At 40.2% G+C, this 19,408-nt stretch overlaps 1 protein-coding gene across 5 annotated transcripts in view; it reads left to right on the top strand.

The window, feature by feature from the left end:
* Window positions 1-19,408, top strand: part of NOL4L (nucleolar protein 4 like) — a 188,479-nt gene that overhangs the window by 162,430 nt on the left and 6,641 nt on the right. For all 5 annotated transcript variants that reach the window (XM_015282617.4, XM_015282618.4, XM_015282616.4 and 2 more), the window contains 2 exons: window positions 13,650-13,830; window positions 17,207-17,287. In XM_015282617.4, coding sequence (XP_015138103.2) covers window positions 13,650-13,830; window positions 17,207-17,287 — 262 coding nt within the window. The remainder of the gene's footprint in view (window positions 1-13,649; window positions 13,831-17,206; window positions 17,288-19,408) is intronic.

Genomic DNA, 19,408 nt, shown 5'->3' with positions numbered 1-19,408 from the left:
TTGATCCCACCAGAGCCTTAGCAAGCATGAGTATTTCTGGCACCTCTCTGCCTACAAGATGTGTTGCACCTTCAGAGCAGGCTGTTCTCCTGAACATCTTTGTACCCAGAAGGAATTGTATTAGAAATAGTGTTGCCAGCAGGAGTAGGGAGGTGACCATCACTCTGTACTCTGCACTGATGAGGCTACATGTCAAGCACTGTGTTCAGTTTTGGGTGCCTCACTACAAGAAGGACATTGAGGACCTGGAGTGTGTCCAGAGAAGGGTAATGAAGGTGTGAAGGTTCTGGAGCACAAGTCTAATGGGGGAGGGCTGAGAGAACTGGGATTGTTCAGTGTGAAGAAGAGGAGGCTCAGGGGAGACCTTATTGCTCTCTACAACTCTACGAATGGAGGTTGTAGCAAGCTGGGGGTTGGCCTCTTCTCCCAGGTAACAGTGATAAGGAGAGATTTAACGGCCTCAAGTTGCACCAATTGGATAGTAGGGAAAAAACTCTTCTCCAAAAGAGTGGTGAGACACTGGAACAGGCTGCGCAGGGAAGTTGTGGTGTCACTTCCCTGGAAATGTTTAAGGAAAGAGTAGATGTAGTACTTTGGGACATGGTTTAATGGACAACATTGGTGGTAGATGGACAGTTGGACCTGATGATCTTAGAGATTTTTTCCAACCTTAATGATTCTATGAAATCAGCGTAAACTCACAGTGTGCATGTGCAAATCCTTATTTTTCAAGAGAACAGTGATGTGTTTGGGTTTCACGTAGTAAATTAAGTAGATTTAGAAGATTTTAAACAATCACAAATTACTTTTAAATTCAAAGCATCAGCTGCAAAATATACGCAGTTGTATTCCTCAGAATAAGGCAGTTCTTCATACAGGAAATATATTTGGAAATATACACACAGACTGCTTCTGTTTGGTAGTAGGAACGTGTTTATTATTCAACAACTGGCTTGATGTCCCTGAACAAAATTTAGAAACATATTTTTCTAAGAAAAAAAAGCAAAAAAACTGTGGGAGCAGGAATTGAGTGCATTGCCCAGAAGCAGCACCAGCTGCCATATAGGCTAGGTGCAGGGCAAGGCAGCCAAGTAGGCAGTGGCCAGCAGCCCAGGCATTGTGCCAGGCAAATCCTCCCCTGAAATGAGAATATTTGGGGAACAGATTTGTACTGCAGTGCACAAATTTCATGCTTATTACTCGTGGTATTTCATATTAAGCTTCAGTTTTACTGTCTCCATTAACAAAGCAAATCAGACCGTGCATCCTCCAAAGCCCAATCAGAATTCATTTCTTTGTTTCGTCCAGCCACTTACGCTGCTATGGTTTAATGGTTATGGAATCAAAATGCCATACTCCAAAGCATCACTTCTTATTTATTGAATCTTCTTTTAAAATACAAAACTGGAATCAAAGGACATGCACTGAGTTCAGTAAAATATTTAGAGTTGGTCTTCTTCACTAGCAAAGCATTTCCCCTGCTATTAAATAGTTTGAGACAGGGTGGGGAGGTCAGGTTTTTTTTTTTTTTTTTTTTTTTTTTTAAGATACCTTTTATTATGTTTAAAAGATTTTTTCTATTTTTTTTTTAACTGTAAAAGTCAAGCTGTACCCAAGGCAGTGTTGAAAAGCATGCATTAAATTCATAGAAATGATTTTGTTTTTCACAAACACACAGTTCAGATTTTAAGGCAGGTTTGAAATTGAGTAGTTAGAAATCAAATGTATCAACCACAGGGCAAAACACTTCAGGACATCTGAACATGCTGTTGAAAACAAGAACCAGTCATTAAATGCATACAGGAAAGCAACTGTACACTCTCTTATTTTAGGACAAGAAAACTGTTTTTGTAAGGCAGTTATCTGTAACTCCCATTGGAATTTATCCATGGCAGAGACACCATACTTTAAAAACGGCAATACGCTGCTGGAATCTCCAGGATTTTTTTCCTTTTCAAGGCAGAACACAGAGACATTTTTAATTGGGTGAAACCAGCACTGACCTCAAGCACTTCATGTCTAGGCCATCATCTCCTGTTTCTAAATGAAAAAGAATTTCATTTGGAGTCTAATATGCAGTGTTTCCCTCCACTGTGGAAAGTAATATGTGCAGTATTAAAAGAGAGTGCAGGGCAAAAGAAAAACAGGAAAAAAGCTCAAAAAAGTCTAAACCATACTGCATAATTTTCCAATAAAATCTTTTTGAGCAGTTTAATCTCCTTACCCCAGAGCCCACAGGTGTATGGAAAGCTGTTTTGTATCTAGAAAATAGTCTGTCAGAAGTTGGGAATTGTATGGGAAGCATTAGGTCATGGTCTGAACCAGTGAGTGAGCACCTGCTGAAGGGGCATAGCCATCCCTGGGAGCACAGGTGAAAACATTCACCTGTGCGACTGGAACCTCATTTAAGGGCTGGCAGCTGCAAGGGAAGCATCTCTACTTGGGGGTTGTTTCCTTTGGAGTTTCTGGTGAGTCCTGATCCTTGGAAAGGGGTAAGCAATTCCTTCTTTGTTATTAGATTGTGACTTCTACCTTTCTTGGGTGAATTGGAAAGTGGTTATCACCTCTCCTTACAGGATTGATGCCAGGTGTAATGTATGAGATGAAGAGACCTATAGTGGGAGGTTTAATTATTATTGACTGTGATGATATTATAGTAATAAACCCCCAAAGCTGCTACAAGCATTGCTCCACTTTTCCCCTACGCTTTCCCCTGCTTGCTCTCTAAATATTTGTTTCTTGAGTTTTGAAAAGTTCTCTAGTGCCGCAGTTCTACTGCACTGAATGGCATGATATTCATCTATCCCAGCTGAACTTCTTGTCCATAATAATCACCATAGAATAGCATATTGGCAAGGGGAGAATGGAACTGACGTAGTTTCTTGAGAACAGTACACACGTCTGTGAAAAAGCACAAGGAAAAACCTCATCATTGTGATAATAAAAGTGGAGTTGCCTGAGGCACTGCAAGGCTTGTTCTGCACCAGAGGTGTATGTGGCAACAGAGGAATTTCTCTCACTTTGCATCTTTCTGGTTCAGCAGCAGGTACTGCTACATTTCTATCACCACGCATCAGTTTCAATAGTACGTTGATTCATTCAACAGTACTACCTGCAGGCAAAACTGCTCATGGGATGGAAAATGACAACATTGCTTCCATGCAGTTTATGCTGTTTCTCTTTGTTAGAAAGGTCAGGTGTTCAGACTCCTCTGTACTTCCTTTCAATAAGATGGTAGCAAAAAGAGATTCATGACCATCTTTTGCAAGGTGCAAGATGCTGCAGAGAAGCAGGCTTTGAAAGGACTAGAGATATATGCAGAAACATAATAATTGCTTTCCTGTTCAGAAGGCTGTGTCTAATTTCCACTGAAGTTTTACGTTTATTTTCTTCAGATTTGTAGTTAATTTCATTTTACTGGGAGCATCCTGGTGCTTCACTTTTGAGACTGGGTACTTAGCAAATGAAGTCCTCTTAAGAGCAGGCTCAGCTAGGTTGCTCCTTTGGTCCCATGCCTTGAGATATCTTATGCTGTGCAGCTCTTCAGTCAAAATTTGCCTTTGTATCTACCTATCCTAAGAGGAAAAAACATCTGTGTGAGGTCTGGACCTTAACAAATCTCTTCTCTGCTGGTACAATGGGAATAAAGCAACAGTTCCACCCATCATCTCTCCTCTCATCTTCCTGCATTAAACTGTAACTCTGAGGACTACTCTGCTCTTTGTGTGGCACCTTCGTCCCTCTGGATTGAAATAGGTGGGGCTTTTTCCAAGATTAATGCCATATGTATTTTGTGAAGAATACTATGAACATAGAGGAGTCTTGCCAAGATTTAAAGGCACTGCAGCAGTTTACTTTCTCAAGTCCAGTAGAAGTTTCTAATCTGGTGCTGGCCATTGCTGGACACATTATTTAAAATCACAGTGAGGAAGCCATGCTGTGCATACACTGCAGTGCAGTATGTAGTCTTGCGCTATGTCCCTGTGTTGAGACTTTCAATTAATGCTAATAGTTTCTCAACCAACAGTAAAGTACACTTTTTCCTACATTAAAGCTAGATAGGAGCATGACCATATCCAAGTTTCAGATTTCCTTCTTTAATATAACAGGAAATGCTCAAGTATCTTATGGACTGCTGTAACTTCTGCCTAAGACAAGAACGGTGGGAGCAATAATGGTAACTTACAGTGCACTTTCCAGGGGAAAGCACATTAGGAATCACCTATTTTGATCTTTGCTAAAGAAAGTGAGTTTATCTCAAGCACCGCAGAAGATTAAAAGCTATCCTCAATTTAAGCAGAGAGAGAACCAATCCTTTAGAAGAATCCAACATCTCCTTTCCCCAGTGACTTTGCATCACAGATATATAGACCACAAGCCTAGCTTGTTTGTGTTTCCATGTTCAGCCAACAGTGCTGGTGACCTCTGAAAGCTCATGTTGTTCGGATATGACGGTGGATAATGAACTGCACATAGCCAACAGACTATGAAAAACAATCCCTCTGCTTTGCTATCACTCCAACAAAAGTGATTCTCTCACCACTCCTTGCAACAGTCATCTGTGTCTCCCTTCCAAAAGCTTTCTGTCCTGTAGGAGAGGTGGCAGTGGTTAAAGCAAAAACAAACAAACAAAAAACCCCCACCAAAACAACAACAACAACAAAAAAACCACGCCAAAAAGCCACGCAACTCAAACTCTGCGATGTGAAAACTCTAACCTTTTATTTAAGGTTAACATACTCATTCTTATCTACAAATAATGTGTCATACCATCAGAAATGCAGGAGACTAAAGTGTGTTTTTTCTGTCTTCTCCACAATAGCACCTTTATATTTTGATCTTTTTCCTTGCCAGTCTCATGCTTTCATTCCTTGTCAATTGTTGGCTTTGTCAATTTTGAAGCCTGGTGACAGCACTGATTCTGGCAGTTCATTTCAGTGTTAATAACTGCAAAACAGAAGGAACCTACTACCTTTAAAATCAGAAAATGAAGTATGGTAGTTTTTCCTTTTTTTTTTTTTTTTTCTTGAACTTTTGGCAGCTAACAGTATTTTGATGGGCACTTCAAGGTCCCGCATGTCTCCATTCCTGTTGTGGAGAGTTCAGATTCCTAATTGGACTCTGTATTATGCCTGATTTAGCTCAAGTAATCTATACCAATATTTTCTCTCTATTTGAAAATTTGCATTAATCATTTTTGTCTCTAAAGTAAGAAAAACTAATATTGGACTGACCAGCAAAATCATTAATAACAACATTTCTGTCAGAAACATCTTGCATCTTTTTCATTTGATGTTATGCCTGTGATAGAAAACTCTTAAGAACAGGCTTTCTCCTGAGTTTTAAACGTATTTGCCTTAAATACATAAAAATGGTGCAGAGAGGGAGGTCATGAAAAAATAAGATCTAGGTCTGAATACAGAGGTTGGGAAATGGAAAGCTGTGCAGTCTCCCAGCTGTTCCTTTCAGGGGAAGAAATAGCATGCATATGTGAGAACAGCAATTAGGATCCTCTTGACTTCACTGGCAAGTCCACCCTGAATTATCAAAACAATTCCTAATCTAAAGAGTACTTGGCATGAGTCCTTAGAAAATATTTGGAGTTGGCTTTGTATTTTAATTTCGTTATTTTGTTCAGATCTATTCTTAGTACTTCTGGGGGGGGGGGGGGGGAAGGAACAACCAAACCAAAACCAGGAGTCTCTCTTCTGGTTGTGCATAGGCCTCATCCATAATTCATAGAATCACAGACTCGTTTGAGTTGGAAGAGACTCTTAAAGGCCATTTAGTTCAACTCCCCTGCAATTAACATTCGTGGCTACATCAGGCTGCTCGGAGCCCTGTCCAGCCTGACCTTGAGTGTCTCCAAGGATGAGGCATTCACCATCTCTGGGCAACATGTTCCAGTACGTCACCACCCTCACTGTAAAAGATTTTTTCCTTTTGTCCAATCTAAATCACCTCTTTTCCAGTTTGAAACCATTTCCCCTTGTCCTATCACAAAAGACTCTGCTAAAGAATCTGTCCCCTTCCTTCTTATAGTCCCCCCTCTAGATATTGAAAGGCTGCTTTCAGGTCTCGCTGGAGCCTTCTCCAGGCTGAACAGCCCCAGCTCCCTCAGCCTGTCCTCATAAGAAGGTGTTCCATTCTTTGGATCATTTGTGTGGCCCTCCTCTGGATGAGCTCCAACAAGTCCTCATTTCTTCTGTACTGAGGACTCCACATCTGGACACATTACTCCAGATGAAGCCACACCAGCACAGAGTAGAGGGAAAGGATCACCTCCCTTACCCTGATGCTTCTTTTAATGTAGCCCAGGATTCAGCTGGCTTTCTGGGCTGTGAGGGCACGCTGCTAGCTCATGTCTAGCTTCCCATTCACCAGTACCTGCAAGTCCTTTTCATCAGGGCTGTGCTCCATCCTTACATCTCCCAGCTTGTATTGATAGTAGGGATTGCCTCGACCCAGTTGTGTGACCTTACACTTGGATTTGTTGGACCTCGTGAGGTTCACCTGGGCGTACTGCTTGAGCCTGCCTAGGTCTCTCTGGATGTCATATTGTTCCTCTGGTATGTTGACTGCACCATACAGCTTAGTGTCGTCTGCAGACTCCATGATGTTGCACTTCATCCCACTGTTGATGTCATTGATGAAAAATATTAGAGTACTCATCCCAGTACTGACCCCTGAGGGACACCACTTGTCACCAGTCTCCATCTGGACACTGAACTATTCTAGTACTTTATCCTCTGGAATGTTTCTAGTGAAGGATAACTAAATTTAAAGTGGGAGAAATTGGCCCAGAAGTGCAATTAATTTTTTGAATCCATCTGTCCTGATGACTTTGGACAATGGGTTAGGGGGTGCTCAGTGTATACAGTGTCTTAAAAAAAAAAAAACACCGTGAGCAGCCCAAGAGGTGTAAAAATATTCAGAGGGTATTGGGAGGTTATCAGAGAATAACTTTGTACCTATGATAAAATACATCTCTGTTGTGTTTTGAATATTGAATATTTTTTTAAACAGACTATAAAAATTCTAGCAATTAAATTTTCAGATTTCAGCAGTAGATCTGTTGTGAGTAGTTGAAATCTCAGGTAGCTATTTATTTTGAATGCCCAACTATATAGATTGGGAATTTTGTAGGTTTTTTTAAACAATAGTTTTGAGATATGCAACATAGCAAACAAAGTCACATGAAATAAGTCTTCTGCACACAAATTGATCAGGAAACCTGTAGAAATTTTCTCATTACAAATACCGAATCTATGCTGACTTCAGCCAAACATCTGGCTTTTTCACACTGTGCTATAAGAGAAATAAGGCTTTCTGGGAAAGGTAATATCTTTTAATAAATTTACTTTAGGTAATAGAAGTTCTTTGCCTGGTCTAGGAAAAGATGTGACCCATTTCTACACTCACTTTGCCTCCATACTTAGATCACAGTTGTAAGAACACCTCTAACACTGTTAAAAGATGTTATTCTTTTAAAGGACTATAAATAGTACTTTGCATTGTCTGACCTTCTTATTTAAAGAACTATCATAAAGCCTCATTTGGATTTCAATTTCAGCGAACTATGTATGTTTTTAATTTTGTTCCGGACTCCATGGTCTTGAACAGGTTTTATTTAGTGGATAATAATGCCACCACTAGCCTTAACAACTGGAGAGGAAGGAGAAAGAATGTGCAGTGAAAACCAAAACTGAAGTGAATCCTCACATCCATCATTTATGAAAATTCCACTTCCATCATTACTAAGAAGCTCATTGCTAAGTGAATCAGCAGCCTTATTGCCGTGTTAAAGGAAAATATACTCTCTTGTGATATGCTAAAATATTGTTTAGGTTTCTGGGCTTCCAGGATATTGGTCATAAAATTAAAAGGTGGGTCAAAGCCAGGAGAATTAACGTAGTGCATTTAAAACCAATAAAAGATGCAGAGTTCAATCAGAACAATGTATGTTATCAAAGCAGTCAATAGTATCATCGCTTATTAAGATTAGCTGACACTTTCTATTATCATACCAGATATGCAGTTGGGTAATAACTTAATGACGTTTACTGTTCTGTATGTCTTCCATCTATTGAAGTATTTCAGAGGAAATTTCAGCCACTTTGGCAAATGAGGAAAAGTTTGTCTTTTAATGGTACTTTGATTCTTAAATGTGATAAGCATTTCACAACAAATAAGTAAAACTGTAATGGTGTCATTTAAGCCAAGGATGTTTTGCTGGATGCCTGTGCTTATACAACTGATATTCAGTTGCTAAATTCCCAGAATGTTTGAATTTCAGTGGGTCTAACTAGGAGTCTGGTTTCAGGGCAGAAAATAGGAGATGAGTGCTGGGAATGTGAACCACAGCAAGAGTGGAGATAACAAAGGATGAAGGAAGAGTGAAGTTGTGAAATGGGATTGGATGAAGCAGAAGTGAAAAAGAGTCAAATATGTCTGTATGGTAACTGTTGGGTCACAGCCTAAACCTGAGGAAAGGACCTGGGTAGTCCTAGGAGCACAGGTGAAGGCGACTCACCTGTGTGACCAGAAGGGGTGGAGTTTGGCTGCACCTCTCTTAGACCCCATTTAAGGACTGCCACTGGGGAAGGATCTCTGGTTGAAGATTCTTCCCTTGTGGTGTTTTCCCTGCAAACCTGGATCTTCAGAGAAAACCTCAGTTGGGACCATTGGTGAACATTAACAATAGTGAAATGCATAATAGGAAATGAAGGGACTTCAGTTGCTGAAGCTACTTAGGTATCAGGGAACAAGAGTCTTGTCCATAAATCCTAGTTTCTCCTTTTTAAACAAGAAGACAGATGGAGGGTAGAAAGTGAAACTGGAAAAGCAAGGAGGATGGGATGAGGTCAGGCATTTGGAAGGCACAGCATGGAACAAATTTGAAGAGGCAGAGTACGGGATACGTTATCATGTCATGGTGGGGGTAAACAGCAGCAATGCCTGGGTCCCCAGAAGGGGGCCTGCCTACGGACCTGGCAATGGGAGCCAGGAATCCCATGGCTCACCCTGCTTCCAGCACTGCTGCATGCAGTTGCTGATGGCCATTCCCAGCCCCTGCAGGTTCAGCAGAGTGTTTCTATGACAGAACAAGTTTCTTCCCGTTATTTAAAAAAAACTAGTTAAACAAACCAAAGCCCATTACATTGTTATGGTTGCAGAACTCAAGCACTTATGTATTAGGTAATGCTAGCTTAAGGTTGCCAGAATCTCACCATCTGAAAAACAGTGATAAAAGTCCCATCCAACAAGAGTATTGTGAGGATTAATGGGGTGTATGTTGAAAAGTGCTGCGCGGTTTTATCATGCATTTCTGTTTATTTCACTTTTGAATCAAAAATCACAGAAATAAATTGGCGTGGCCCAGATGGGAAAAATATATGAAACATTATCTACTTTCTTCTAAAGCCATGCTGCAAGCTATTGAGGCTAAAAAATATTTTAAAGAACATGAAAGTGTTTCATTTTTTCAAGTGAATATGTTCTTTCCTATGCTGAAGAAATGGAGGACTGGCTTTCCTATCTGTTTGAAGGCTAATCTACATTCGAGGTTTTCTAGCCTCAAAGTCATCTTGTGAGAGTAGTTTTTATTGACAGGAACAAAAACTAATCCACATTAAGCAGTTTAATATATTCAAAAACGAAATGTCAGGCAACATGAGGCAAAAATGTGTTCCTTTGTTTCTCTTTTTTTTTTTAATTGAGTGGGGAAAAAATCACCTTGACATAGGGGCAGTTAAAAGCTGGTATTTGCGGAGCTGCTAATTTGTCGATCTGGTAGAAAGTGCCTTTCATGAAAGCAGCAAGTTAAATGCATGTCACCATTTTTGGAACACTACAATTTATATTCCCGTTGCACAAGTTATGTTACCTTTTCAGTCAGCCTGCATTATCCATGTGCTTTTCGTGCTTAATGATAACAGTGGAGCAAAAGCCAAGGCAATAGCTATGTTTGTCTTAAAGGGAGTGCACAGAATTTCTGATGCGTGTGTTTGTATATATATGGGATCAAAACTCAGAGCGGAATCAATTTGCCTGGGCTGCTTATTTTAATAAACTGTTTCTTTTATTATTAAGGTGGTGGTAAAGAAGATAGGGAACAAAAAGGAACCTTGGTGTTAGAGTTCTTTCCAGAAAAGACAGACTCCTTAAAAAGAGATGTCTATACTGTATCTCCTCTGGCATTGGTGTTGGACACTGGGATGCTGCCAGTAGGATTATTTGTAGCACAGCTGTGACATTGTGTACTAACATCTGTACTGCTGTAGGAGGTATTTCCCTTTAAACTCATCCTTAGATGCTCAGGATATCAGTCAGAGCAGGGTTTCCTTGGTACACAGGCTATGCAGTTGTTCATGAAATCTTTTCTGCTTTTAATTGCTTACATGAGAAATAAATAAAAATAATTAGAAATTTATTTGATTTTTAAGGAAAAGAAAAATCTACTGATACAGACCTGGGCATAAATGTGAGACAGTGTATACCTCTCTGATATACACTAAGTTGAGGGTCACAAATTCATGCTTCCAGTCTATCAAGTGAGCAGATAATATGCATTTTAGCATGCTTATGTAAGTAAGAGGTATTTCTACATTTCTGCGATTCTACCAGTTTCCAGATCATATGCTCAAGACCTAAATTACTTTTCCTCCCAAATAAAGTCAGAAGGGAAATATTGTTATAAAGATGAATTATTTCTAGTACAAACTTTTGCCCTTAAAGTGAAGAAGATTCCTAAAATTGCTTAAAGCCCAGAGGAATGTATGAGGTGATGCCTAACCCCCTGTGACCCAACTCATGCTTCATAATCTTGGAGGTAGGGCTGACCCCTGAGCCTGCTCAGAAAACACTTGTTCAAAATCCTACCCTGCTTCTACATTTAGACATCTTGAGGTGCTGAGCTAAGCACTTAGTCCTAAACTTGAGGACTGAAACAAATGGCACCTTAGTCACTATTTGGGTACGGGTGATGGTTCTGCTTTAAAAAATGTGTTTAATATTTAGAAGAAAGCACCTTTAAGTATCTCGTGCAGAACCAAGAGTCCTGTACCTGGCATCGTACTCAACCTATCTCATGGCCACCGGGAGTGTCTTCCCCGCTAGGATGTGGTTACCTCCTGAGTTCCCAGTACAGGGCACAACATGCGTCCCGTGTGTCTGTAACTACTTTGATACAAAGCCTTTGGATCCCAGTGTCAGAGCAGCTGATAGCTGAGTTTTGTGACAGGGAGATGCTGAGTCAGGAGGATTGACAGAGAGCTGTGCTGGAAGCATCCCTGAGTCATACTCCCTGACTGTTTGCTGTCTCTGTTCTATGAATTGTACATTTATTTCCACTCAGTGAGCGGCACAACTTCAGCTATGACTCCTCCCACAGCTTTGCTTTTAGCCTGGTTGCTAAGAGATGGAAGCTTTGAGGTCAGGTACCCTCCCTACCACAGCTATCAAAGACCTCACATCCCGGATTTTACACCTCTTCACTGTGCATCACAGCAAGAAGGCAGAGCTCTGGTCTCTTTCTTCTCAGCCGTGTGCTCCAACACACAGGCAGGAATGCATCATCGTGCAGCCCTGTGACCAGGCTCTGTTGTGCTCTTCTATGAGCTCGGTGCATCAGCTCTGCAAAAAGCTCACTGCTGGGTGCTCAGTTCACAATGACCAAGAGGGTCGCTGGAGTGAGTGTGTATTCAGGGACAGCAAATTTGCGGTACTCAGATACTTGGCATAAGGAGATGCTCTTCTCAGCTGTGGGACAGCACTTCTTGGCTGTACAGGAATTACTCTGGAGCCATCAGTACATTTATTGGTAAAGATGTGCCAGTTGTTCCTATACAGTTACTTATTTTGTCAGCTTACAGTTAGTACCCTTCGTTCTGCACCCTTGATCATGACCTGGTTATTGGTAAATTTGCTGAAGATCCCTTGCAAATTTCCACGAGCATACACTGAGGCCTTGAGGGAGTTTATAGCAGAAAGGATTGTGTAGTTTTAGAAACAAGGATCTCAGCCTTGAGACTGTTAAGGAATTGAGTGGTTTATGCTTTCTTGCCAAGATAGAATTTTCCTTTATTAGTTATGAATATTTTCTTATAGAAATTAATATGTTATATCTTATGACAGATACCATTTTCCTTTGGAGTTAAAAGGTAAATGATATTACGGTTGAATTCCTGCCCCCCCCCCCCCCCCCCCCCCCCCCAAAGAAAAAGTAATTTGTGCTCGTGTCTACCATGTTTAAGAAAATAAGTATAAGACCAATTTGGCCAACACTAAAAAATGCAGAGCTTAGCTTCAGCTCATATTAGTGCCCAAGAGGTCTCATTCTGATTGTTTATGGAGTTAATTATGTGATGATTCAACATTCTGTATTAAATATTAAAATTTCTGTTAATAATATATGTTCCATCTTGTGAGTCATCTCAATTATAGCCAAATCTCTTTAGCCAATAAATAACTAAAAGACAGGGATATCTTCATCTCAGAAAAGCTGGCGGTGGGACTGACTAATGCAAACAGGAAATCTATTTCACAGCCATTTTTTCTTCGACAGAGTCTGGATGCCGTTTGAACTATTTGATTCTTCGATGCTGGTGTATACATTGATATTTCTTAAAAAAATGTTTAAAAGTCTGTAATATTTTGTAGTAATATCAGTAAGTTTGGTATATTTAGCAACCAAACTTGTGCAGTTTTTTAAGTACTGGTAGCTCCTTAGATCTATTTTATTTGAACTCACTGAAATATATTTTCGTCAGATGCTGATGGTTTTCCTTGTGCAACTAATAAAACATGGATGATCTTGATGCTATTTTTTCTTGTTCACGTGTGTCCTTATTGAAGTGGCCACTGTGAGTCTGAGTGGTGGTGTAGTGCTCTCAGCAGTATTTACAGCATCTGATGGAGAAAAACACACTTCTGAAGCGTAATCTCCTCAAGAGGAAAGCTGTGGGACAGTTGTGCTAAATCTTGTTCCATATCATGCAAGCATCACAGAAGTAAACTGAGAGTGTTAGGAAAGTGCATGGTGTGCAGTTGCTGCTCATATGCAATATTATAAATTCTTTCAAATTACGTCTGTGGAATCATCTTTGCCCCTTGGTCCTTGTAGGCATGGTCACTATCTGAGCCATCTGCAAATACGTGAAATGTGACTGTATTCAGTTTCTCTACTCATTCTGTCACTTCTGAGAATGATACTTCAAGAGAAGTGTTGGAGCTTTTTTCATTGATTTCTTTTATTGAGAAGGAGATGATTGTTCAGCTGAGAGGAGTGACTCCTGTTGTCAGAAAGTAATGGCTTCTTTCTTGTTTCCCATACTATTTTTAAACAGAGATGGGTTTTGCAGGAGACAGTGAGCTCTTCAGGATGAGAGGATGCCTCTTTCCTTTTAAGAAACAGTATGTTTGGCTACTGGAGCACAAATAAATACTCTTGGATCTATGGGAAACCTGTATTTTTATTTATTTTCTTCTATTCAGCTGCTGTTCTGCCTATCAGAGACACGCCTGTGCTTGTTTAACATGAATTAAAATTTTGTAAAAGCAAATATGTGGGAAGTCTTAACAGTGGAAAAGACCCCTCTTATACAAGGTAAAATGAAAACATAATTCAAAACCTTTCTTTGTTTTTGCAGGATGAGGCTACACCAGCTGACAAACAGTACAAGCAGGAGCCAGCCCAGGTCACTTACTCAACATCAGCCGTTTCCAGCACACAGGAGGTGTTGTACATCAATGGAAATGGGACCTACAGTTACCATAGTTACAGAGGGCTCGGAGGTGGGCTGCTAAATCTCAACGATGCTTCTAGCAGTGGTGAGTTTCCTTACAAAATACATCTATCTATATGTGTATGTGCTCGTGTATGTTTCCCCTGCTGTACAGAAAGCTAGTCCAATGGATTCAGTATCTGTGGGGTATAAGTGGATAATGAGGAGAAACACAATCCTGCAAAGAACTACTGCTAAGCAAAATCCTTGTTTTCTGGATGTTACAAGTCCCTTTCAGTTTCAAGGTACTGATTCACAACAGTGTGAGACTGAACCTAAGCTATGTGGCTGGAGTTTGAAAGCATGAAGCTCCATATTTCTTTATGAAGGAAATGAGTTAGCCTAGATTTCTCACATGGTTTCTCTGGCTAATTTAATTTACTGTAGGTAAGAATCTGGCACGACAAGTGTTAAGTGAAAAGTCCTCACCGTTTGAGGAGTTTTCTGCTTCAGGTACATGGGCTGACTTTGGCAAGACAGGAGGTGTTCAGATACAGCCTCCATTTTCAGCATGCTAAGCAATTTTCAAAATGTTATCAAGGCTGTAGCCTGCAGTGTATGCAGTGCGTGGTGTACTGGTGACCTTCAGTCACGTCTACTTCATCTCCCTTCTGTGAATGATTTGTGCTGTATATTTAAAAGGCTTTAAAAATACAGTATTTTAGTTTTCAAAATTCTTTCACTGAAAGAGTGAATGATGAGTACAATTGTTTCCATATGAATGAAAAACACATATGAGGTGTTTAATACCATCTCTGATCAAACATTTTCACAGGAGTAAGACTGTGGAAATGTGTTTTCTGGGAAAATGTACAAGAACTTTAAAATTACCTTTTATGTTACGGTCAGAGAATGTTCAAGCAAGTTCCCACTGAAAACAGTTTGCATTTGGTATTTCTTTTGAGTATAAGTAGGACTGATCTTCCCATGCATCTTCTTTGTCAGTAGAACCCATCAGAATTGCCTTGTTCTATGTAATCCTAAACTGTGATGGAATCACGACTGTGTTGTATCCTTGTTCTTCCATTCAAACCTCTTGTAACTGGACACATTTTCATAACTCCCTTTTTTACAATGGGCTGTAGAATATAGGCAAGAGTATTTTGTCACTTCAGTATACACTTTATTTAAAAAAAAAAAAAAAAATAGAGGTACCAATTTGGTTACCATCATAAATTAGTCTTGCTTCCAGATTAGCAGCAACATTTTCTTTGTATCGTTAATGTAGAGGAGTCTAGTGCTTTGTTGCAACTAAAACTGAAGATAGGTTTTGTAGGAAAAAATAGTTATCCTAGAACTATCAGATGCTGCACAGCTAATGTTGCCACTTAACTGTGGGGAGTTCACTGTGTTCCACTCTGTAGCAATACCAGGGTACAGGGATCAGTAGATGCTTATGGTTTCCATAGTGATGTATGTCCAAACACTTCTTCTTCCTCTCCTTTCCCTACTTGCCCTGGCAAATTTTGTCTGTATGCTTTTTATTTATTTATTTATTTATTTACTTTGGAAGACGAGTAAATCATTGCACCTCTTCCTGTTGGCTCTGCACAGTTGAAGCAAGTACAAAGTTGTCTGTTTTCTTTGCAGGGATCTCATGGGATCCAGAACTGCACAAACCTACTGTCTGTATGACTGTACTTGGAAACCAGTTGTTGATGCTAACAATCTAGCTGGCTGCAGGTCTGCATCCCTGAAGCCATTTCGAGTTCATTAGGAAAGTTGTGGTGTGGGAATGTCATCAGTGTCTTAGTTTCATCAACACAAAAGCAATCAGTAGTCAAACTGATTATATCTGGACTACTGAGTGCAAAGTTGCTATCTCCATTATCTAGTATCTGTGTAGGACAAACTGGGAGATTTGGAGGTCAGTTATTTGGGATTTGACCATCATCTCTTACATGTTCGTGGATATTTGGTTTTTCATTCTTGGGTGGGGTTGTAGTTGAGCGTAGTAACAAATTCCCTTCTGACAGACCTCACATGGTGGTTGTTTTCAATCATTATTACGCTTCAGGAATCTTGTTAATTCTCTCTCTGGAGAATGAGAGAGTTTGTTGCAAATTGTTTTCAGGACCTAAGTGATTTTTAAGAACACATTTCCTCTTCAGTTCAGAAACGCATCAAATGCTCTCATCACCTTTACAAGTGTTCTCCTAGTGTAAAAATAAATACACATCTCAGTCAGGATACATGTATAAACAAATACCGTCTGTTTTTGTGTATCTTCTAAAACAAAGAGAAAGGAAGAAGCTGGAAAAGCTAGCTAAAATTCATACTTTGAATATCTATTTCTGGGCATTTCTGCTCAGTTAACTCATTTAATTTGATTATTTCCTCCCCTATAGAGTTCATTCCTATGGTGATACCATCTTACGGACATTGCTGTCTGCTCACTCAACTGTTTGGTGACTTTGGCTCAGGGAACTCTCTGTGTCTGCTGTTGCAGTGCTTCCCTCCTCAGTCTGTTCTTCCACATGGCTAATTACAGATCCATAATTAGCTCCTTACACAACTGTATAGAGTGAGCCTTCATGCAACTGCTAAATATGAGCAAGCAGAACACAACAGCTTGTACAATGACCCTTCCTTTATTGTAGGCGTGAAAAAAGCACAGCAGGGAAAGGCTTGGTCTAAAAGTACTAAGTCCTTTTTTTCCCCCTGCTTTTAAACCATCTGGGCAAACCAGCTCAGCTTGAAAGCTTCACCTGAACAGCAAGAAATCCGTAGGTTGTCAGAGCCTCTTTCAGCCTGTACACAGGCTGGAGAGAAACTGTTGACTCTTGTAGATGTTCAAGGAAAACTACTTGTTGAGAAGCATGGCTTTCCATGGTTCTTGTTTCTTAAGTTTGATTAAGTTCCTGCTACAGAGCTGAAAAGAAAAGCTCCAGGATGATGTGAGTGTGAATGAAATTGGCTTGCCAGCCACAAAGGCTTCATGTGGCCCAGCACCACCATACCTGGAGAGATAGCTTGAGGGCAGGAAACAAACTACTCCATTGGGAGCAAAATATTTAATTGCCACCATCATTTGCCAGAGACCTCACAGAAGTGGGAACATCCCAGATGTCTCTGTCTGATGGATTACCATTCACCCTCTCCTGGTGGCTGCCAGCTGTCAGGACTGGATCTCCATAGTCTGAGCCTGGATCTCCACAGCCACTTTGTTTCCCAAGGCCTGTTTTCCCTTAGACAGTGTGCAGTATGTTTCTATTGTGACTGCTGGACTTCCTTGAGGTGATTCAGGAACAATTTCTCTGATGTTATCAAGTTTTCTAGGCAGAAATGTCAACCATTTCCAACTGTGTCTGTATTTAAAAAAAAGTCCACATTTCGGACTGGATGGTAGATTGGCCACGCAAGATGTTCCCTCATATTATGATATGGCTAAGCAGTTCCTCTGTCTCTGTTTCTCTACACAGATCTGCAGCCAACTTCCACTACAGCCACAACTCAGCACTGCATCCCAGGCTCCACGAACGTCCAGTCTCCTTCCAACTCAGGTAAGTCTTCCTGGCAAATCCTAATAAATTCACACACTGACCAGATCCTGAATCTGGATGAGAGTCTCTTACAGTCCCCTTTCCCAAAGGCAGGCCTTCACTCTTGGTCAAAATTCCCATTGTCCAGCAAGTACCCCAGTCACTTTGGTCATCTTCCCTTGCTGCCCCATGATGCCTCTGCTCTCCAGGCCATTCTCAGCTTTACCCACATGCAAACCAACCTTCCTAGTCCTTCAAGCTCCTGAAAAGTCTACCATATCATCCCATCAGCTCAGGCTGCAGGATTTCTGTAGTAGTTTTGTAAAATGACTCTACTTAATAAAATATATATTTTGTAAAATATCTCTTACTCAGTCCAAGTTAACCTCTGTTGATATTTGTTACTGATAAACAGGGGAATCTGATCTAGTACTTGATCTAGTGGCTGGCAGCCCTGCCTGTGGCAGGAGTTGGAACTTAATGATCCTTGGGGTCCCTTCCAACCCAAGCCATTCTATGATTCTATGAAAATTACTGTATGTCTTCTCCATTCTTCCCTTTATGCAATCTTATTTTCCTTGTTTATAAACTTTGCCAAACTTTAACTATTTGAATTGAAGAAAGGAGTTCAACTGAGCTGGACTCTTGATATTCTAGTTCCTAAATTGCTGACTGGGTCACCCACAGTGTGGCTGGCCATGATGCAGGGGGTGAACAGGGTTTTCCCTGCAGTTGCCTTCTCCAGCTCTTCTTTACATCTCTACTGCTGTACAGTTTTCTGTGCTCTCAGTGCTATCCTTCTGAAATCAAAGTGGAGCTAGAAAGGAAAGGCAAAGGAGTCTCTCTTTATCACAGAGATACAGAACAAGACTACAGTTAGGAATCTGGGACGGTGTGCTTACTTCCATATCAAAAAGGCAAAATGCAGTGCTGGGAGAAATCGGCATATGTTGTGGCAGAAGTGGGAATTTCCCTCTGTGAAATGCTGTCTGAATTGTATGTTAAGATCATCCTCATATTTTTTTCCTCCTCCTCTTCAAATTATCAACCACATGGCATTTGCAAGTATTATCCCACCATAGGAACCGTGATGAAATGTCTGTGGATTAATCAGACAGTATCTTTTCTGCCTTTGTACGAAGTCCAGGAGACAGTCATGCAAGCAAGACAAGTGTATGCTACGTAACTAATCTCCTGTGATGTATATGAAATTTTACTGGAATGCCTCACATAATCCTGTCACTGAAAATCAGTGTGTCTGTTGATTGTTGAAAATGTATGATGTTCAGTGGTTGTAGATATTTTTGTGTTTTGACATCTCTATTCTCAGGCAACAGTTTAAATTAGATAAAAATATGTTTCCCAGAGGGAAGGGTGTAGGAGGGAGAAAGAAGCTTGAAAGGCCCAATGCATTGGTCACTGATTTCCCAACCTAAGATCTCCTGGCACTTATAACAATAGTTTAAGGCACATCTGTTCTGTTTGGAGGCAGGAGGACAAGAAACATTGAAAAATACATAATATTGAAATGAAACAGTCCTGTAATAGTAAATACATCTGATTTCAGGAAAGTTACATGTTTTGATAGTTTTTTTTCTATTTATTTTTGTGGGAATAGAGGTGAATCAAGTACAACATTCACTTCTTCTGAAGCCACTTATGGGGAAAAAATGGGAGGAGAAGTATAGGTGCAGTAGAACAGGCGCATGAAAGAGGTTCCTTAGCTGCTAGTAAAAGTATAGAAACTTAGATGCTTCAAAGCATATGACTTTTAAAAATTATTTATTATTCTTAATTATTAGAGATACTGAGAGAGTCATTGACATTTATTATTCATTTATTGATTTTACTTTAGTAGTAATTACAAGATTTCTGTCTATCCAGCTACAGTATACAATTCTAAAGGGAGTTTTGCTGGGACAGGTGATCAGTAGCAGTACCTCTATGTCTGACTCATATTTTGAAATTTAATATAGATTGCTTTGCTAATGAGTAGTGCATGAAGCAATAACCAGCTTCATTTCAGACCTACAACTTATAGAAAAGCCATTTTCCCCCAGTGTATTTAATAGCAGATATTCCCAGCAGCTAACTTGATAAGTGGTTGTCTAACACATGAAGAGTGGATTTTCAGAGTTCTCC

This window comes from Gallus gallus, chromosome 2 (genome assembly GCF_016699485.2).
Source record: "Gallus gallus isolate bGalGal1 chromosome 2, bGalGal1.mat.broiler.GRCg7b, whole genome shotgun sequence".
NCBI classification, from domain to species: domain Eukaryota; kingdom Metazoa; phylum Chordata; class Aves; order Galliformes; family Phasianidae; genus Gallus; species Gallus gallus.
Note: the sequence above shows the minus strand (reverse complement) of the source record. Positions and strands in the feature narration are given on the sequence as shown.